Genomic DNA, 5,638 nt, shown 5'->3' with positions numbered 1-5,638 from the left:
ATTAAATAATGTTTGCATCATTTTACTGTATTGTCGTTAACAATATGTTTTTTTTAAATTACAGAAAGATAAACCAGACATAAAGCTAGCAGACCCTATATGTACATTTATTTTCTCAGTTTTGGTTTTAATAACAACTGTCACAATATTAAGAGATGCAGTCTATCTGCTTATGGAAGGTAACTTCACTTTTTTCTTGAAACTTTAACATAACTGTACCGTACACATAAACATAGAAATATCTATTTTGTGTATTATTATTAAAGAAAATAATCATATTATAAATAGAAAAATTTATTTCTATCATTTATCATCAATATTAGAATTATTTTTATGATCTTTTGAAAGTTACTGTTAAACCATCATTTATACTGTTTTTTTTGTTTTTTTTAGTTTTAAAAATATATAAACTCATGTGGTAAAAATTAAATAATATTTTCCCTTTTAGGTGTGCCAAAGAGTATTAGCCTCCAACATGTTCACGATGACCTGCAAGCCATTGAGAATGTGCAGACCGTCCACAGCCTAAACGTGTGGTCACTAACGGTCAATAGAGTTGCACTTGCCGTCCATCTCACTGTTGGTACGCTCCGTTAATTAGACTTTACAATAATTTTGAGCCCATTGTAATTCCGACGGCCACATGAAAATGTAAACATCCTATAGCCCTATGATACCACACGTAATGTTGCCTGCCAGCTTTTAAGATCCTCTATTTAATGTGTTCAGAGCAGGGGAGTATTTAGGAGTTTTGAAATGGAGGGGGCTAATAGGAAGGTGAAGTGGGATGGGGGCTGGAAGATTCAGACATTTTCAATTTGAGGGGGAGACAGGAGAGACAGAATGATTGAAATGTTATGAGAGCAGATGTTACGGGAGAGAGGAGGGAATGTAATGCAAGTCAAGTTGAGGAGATGAGGAAGATGATTTGGGTAAGAGAATGACTCCTGCCACTTACGAGAGACTAATTGGGATCCCTGTGGAGAAGGAAAGAAATAGATTGGGAAAGAGAAACAAGCTGGGGGAGAGAAAGAAACAGATTTGAGTATGGAAAGAAGATTCAGGGGGAAGAAAAAAGCTGATTTAAGGAAGGTGACATGAGGAGAGGAAGAAGCAGACCTGGACAAGGAGATGCCGACATGTGAAGGGAAGAAATCTAATTTGAGAAAGAGGAAAGAAGTTAACTGGGAAGGGTACAAAAATAATGACTTGGAGAAAAATAATTTAAATTGGGAAGCTTAATGAATCCAACTTTACAAATATATACTTATCATTACCACTAATGAAATTCATTTTGTAATCTTATTTTTGTTTAAACCGTAGCAAAAGAAGACCTGACAGCAGATATGTACCAGACAATTCTGTGCAAGGCATCATGTCTGCTGCGTAAGAAGTTTGCCATTAACCAGATCACCATACAAGTGGAGGAGCACCAGGACGATATCATGTCCAACTGTAAAGAGTGCAAGGGACCCTGTTCATAAAAATCTACTGTAATATTTTTTTAATGATAGTTTGTTAATAAATGGTCACAGGTTATAAATATCAGTGTTAAGTTTAGTAGTGGGTCCAGAGAATGTGGGAGGACAAATGACCATATGCCAAAATTCCAAATTTTCTTAAAATATATACTGAAACTGACCCACACCTGCAGGGATAGATCTAAGAGGAGAAACAGGCAGCTAAGCCTCTCTACCCCACCTCCCCCCTGCCCCTTCCCAAAAAAAAGACAAGTTAATTTTCGATTTAAATTTCATGTACCAGTGTTTTTTGTTAGGCATTTCATAACAAAAATCGCAAACACCAGTCCCTCCCCCTGCTTGGTACTTCGCATGTTGCATGGCCCCTACTCACTGGATCCCCCTTGTGTTCCCACCCTCTAACAAATTTAGATAACATTTGCTTAATATGAAGTATATCACCTTGATAGCAGCTGTCCAACTGAATCTGACTATATCTGGTGGAGCTTACGCTACTGTAAGAGAGTTGGAAATCAGGGAGAGAATGGCCTATTTCCACCCCCTAAACCCCCTTCAATTAGTGCTGCCTCTGATCATTAGTACAGTACTTCATTATATACACATCTATTTTCATGTGTTCCCTGTTAATTTTTTTTTTTTTGGATAATTGTGTCACATATTAAGGTGAAAAAATACAAGTACTAATACTGTATATAGCATTTTCTTCCAAAGTGATCATTTAATTTCAATTTGTAAGAGTGGTTGCCAGGATAATGGCTAAATTTTCAAGATTCAAAGATTTATTTACTACATAAAAAATGATTATAATGATTTGTTTGGTATTATGGCATTAGATTGATACTGTTTTAGTACTTAATTAAATTTTTAAATGAGAACTTTCTATTTAATAAAAGTTAAAAATATTTTAATATAAATTTATCAAAACAGCCACCTATAGGTAAAATTGTATAGCCACAAGTGATAATTACAGGATATTTTAGTTACTTGTTTTCTTTATTAAGCATGATAGGAAATTATAATAATAATAATAATAATATATACATGTAGGATAATAATTCAAAAATAATTTTATTGCCGCATTATTTATTTTAATACTGCAATGATGATAAATTAAAATTATAAGGCACATATCTCTAAAAATGAAAGACACAGTGCATGTTGGCCTTTAAAATAGCAACTGATTTTGATGTAGTGATGTGTTAAATCACAGATAAATGTGAAGTGGCAGCCAAATATTAAGTAAGGTCTGTAACCATATGTTTGAGTGATAATATGCAGAAAAATTAGCTAAGAATAAAGAATGGTAATCAAAGCGCTTTTAAGTCGTATTTACACAGACATCTTATAACTGATGGAAAAGAACTCTCTGTAGCAGTTGCACAACTTGCATGCATTACGAGATTCGATAACATATTTTAGCTTTGTTTTAATCGTTTTTTTTTAATGAGTACTTAAAGAATCCGATGTGTTTTGACAACTATTACCATTGGTTACTATAATTAGGTCTTGTGAATGATACATTAATGCATAAAAATACATAAAATATTATACAAATAATGAATGTTTGAGTGCAATGGGAAGAATATTTTCACGAGTTGAATGAAACAGTCAATCTTTCAATTTATGAAAATATTCTTTACATTCCATGAATAAAAAAACATGCATTATTCATTTTATAACACACCTAAAATAGATCCTTGTTATTTGATGTCTTATATAAAGTTTTATCTACCTTGCTTCAGAATGGAAGGGTCTATCTTCTTTTAACCGATGAAAACATTGTATTAGCTGGAGGCATGCAATGGGACAAAAACGAATGGAGCAAAATGTTCATGATAAGTGACGAAATGGTGATATGCAATCCACTAATCAAATGATAAGGATCAATTTAGGTGTGTTATAAATGTAAATGAATATTATAATAATGCATACAAATACGTAAACAGGAGTATGTCATGCTATTAATATACTTTCATGCCAATTATAAAATTATTACACTGAAGTAAAAGTATATTCTATCTTTGAGCATTTATGATATGTCTTACTCTTTTTTTTTCTGGGGGTTGGGGTTTGTAGTTGGGTGTGTATGCCTCTAGATGTGTGTGTGTGTTGGTTGATTTGCTTTTTATCTCTGAATACAGAACTGGAGGAGCTGTGTATACGTTCTGGATATTACTAAGAATATGGAGGAATAAGTTTAGACTAAGAATAACATTTGAGTATCATGCATAATACACCTTTTCCACTATGTCCCGCTGCTTGGATATTATCACTGGGTCCCACAAAATGATAGCGTAACGTACAAAATGTACTGCCCTGCTCTGATTGGTCAGTTTGCAAGTTTGATTGGCACTCCATTTGGTTCACTCTATTAATTTTCGATGAGTAAATACTAACCAGTTACTCATTTTTGAGATATAATCTTACTCAACGACCAAGAGGAATATAAAATACACATATTCACTCCAAATCGAACACCCATTGAGTATGGGTGTAGTGTAAAATTAAAATTAGAGAGCGAGATTGAACGCTTAACAGATACAGCTATTGAGGAGGTCAACAAGTATTTTGAGTTGTAGGCCTAATACAAAAATTAAGTGGGCTAGGGAGGAGGCTAGTAGTAGGTACCTACTACTAGCCTTCTCCATAGCCCACTGTTTATTAATTATTTCAAACACTTAATTTTTGTATTATTTGTAATGCTTATATGCACTCCCCTCTCTTTCAAACTTGTCAATGGTCACTAAGGATTGCCCAAGTGACCTCAAAATTTCATCCATTTTACTTGTTGACACCGTCCAAAAAAGCTGTGAAACTTTAATTCAAAATAGAGGGCGTCCACTTGAGTTGCACTGCCATTGGAGTTTTGCATTGCCACCAATATTTTGCACTGTGACTCAGTTTTGCACTGTGACTCTCAATTTTGCACTGTGACTGTGTTTTGCACTGTGACTCGCAGTTTTGCACTGTGACTCTGTGTTTTGCACTGTGACTGTGTTTTGCACTGTGACTCTCAGTTTTGCACTGTGACTCTGTTTTGCACTGTGACTCTCAGTTTTGCACTGTGACTGTGTTTTGCACTGTGACTCTCAGTTTTGCACTGTAACTCTGTGTTTTACACTACTCAGTTTTGGACTGTGACTCTGTGTTTTGCACTGCTGACTCTCAGTTTTGCACTGCTGACTCTCAGTTTTGCGCTGCTGCCAATTGTATTTTGTCCTTTTGGCGTTCCATACTATATTCTTCACATAAACCAAGGAGGTTAAAACCTCCTTGCATAAACAAAACCAAATGTATCATCTGCCGCAAGAGGTCGCTATTACAGAAAACGGCAACACAGTAGAACATATTCACACGGTCAACTTCTTTACAGTAGCCTTAAAGACACAGGGTCGTTACATTTTCTGTTTGACCGACCTGAGGCATGATTGATATACATTTGTATGCTATTATTATACAAATACTAAATACATACTTTTACCGTTATTTCATTATAACACAGAATTATTTTGTGATTTACTTTAATTAAAATGATATTATTAAACTAATTTTAGTGCTATTCATTATAGCTTCATCGGAACGCATGCATTTTAGGAAAAATTGAAGTACCATAGCTGGGTTACCGAAAGGTCCACTGATTAATCTCAGATAAGAAAGTATAATACATACTCCAAGTATTGAAATACACGCCATCGTGTTGGGATTCAATATTTCGACATTAATTATGTCATCATCAAGAAATTCTTTAATTAAATCGCTGACGGTGTATCTTGCCTATTTGGAAATCCGATGAAACAGCATTAGATTATACCAGGGAGTTATTATAGTGCACTATAACAACTGCCTGGTTATACTGTAATAATAATGTCTTGACGAACCTACAAAACATAAATAGCGCCCCTTAAAATTCCACTGGTGCAATGATTGAATAATGCGTTACAGAATAATCAAGAGTACGGTAGCCAATGCTACATAATTGTAATAATACTTGTTCGTATAATCGCACTATTGAAACTGTTAAACAACCACCGATTTCTAAATAGGCCAATGCCAAGGGTGCCTATATATACGGTATATATATATATATACGGTATATATATATATATATATATATATATATATATATATATATATTATATATATATATATATATGTAT

The 5,638-nt window shown here is 34.0% G+C and overlaps 1 protein-coding gene across 1 annotated transcript in view; it reads left to right on the top strand.

Annotated features, from left to right (window-relative positions):
• Nucleotides 1–3,513, top strand: part of LOC117108042 (zinc transporter 2-like) — a 13,880-nt gene extending 10,367 nt beyond the window's left edge. The window contains exons 4-6 of the mRNA XM_033249889.1: nt 65–179; nt 449–583; nt 1,324–3,513. Coding sequence (XP_033105780.1) covers nt 65–179; nt 449–583; nt 1,324–1,484 — 411 coding nt within the window. The 3' untranslated portion in view covers nt 1,485–3,513. The remainder of the gene's footprint in view (nt 1–64; nt 180–448; nt 584–1,323) is intronic.
• Nucleotides 3,514–5,638: the final 2,125 nt, after the last annotated feature.

Source organism: Anneissia japonica, unplaced genomic scaffold, assembly GCF_011630105.1.
Source record: "Anneissia japonica isolate Jap-2015-1 unplaced genomic scaffold, ASM1163010v1 scaffold287960_len3192837_cov198, whole genome shotgun sequence".
Taxonomy (NCBI): domain Eukaryota; kingdom Metazoa; phylum Echinodermata; class Crinoidea; order Comatulida; family Comatulidae; genus Anneissia; species Anneissia japonica.
The sequence above is the reverse complement of the archived record's forward strand: the minus strand, read 5'-3'. Positions and strand labels throughout refer to the sequence as shown.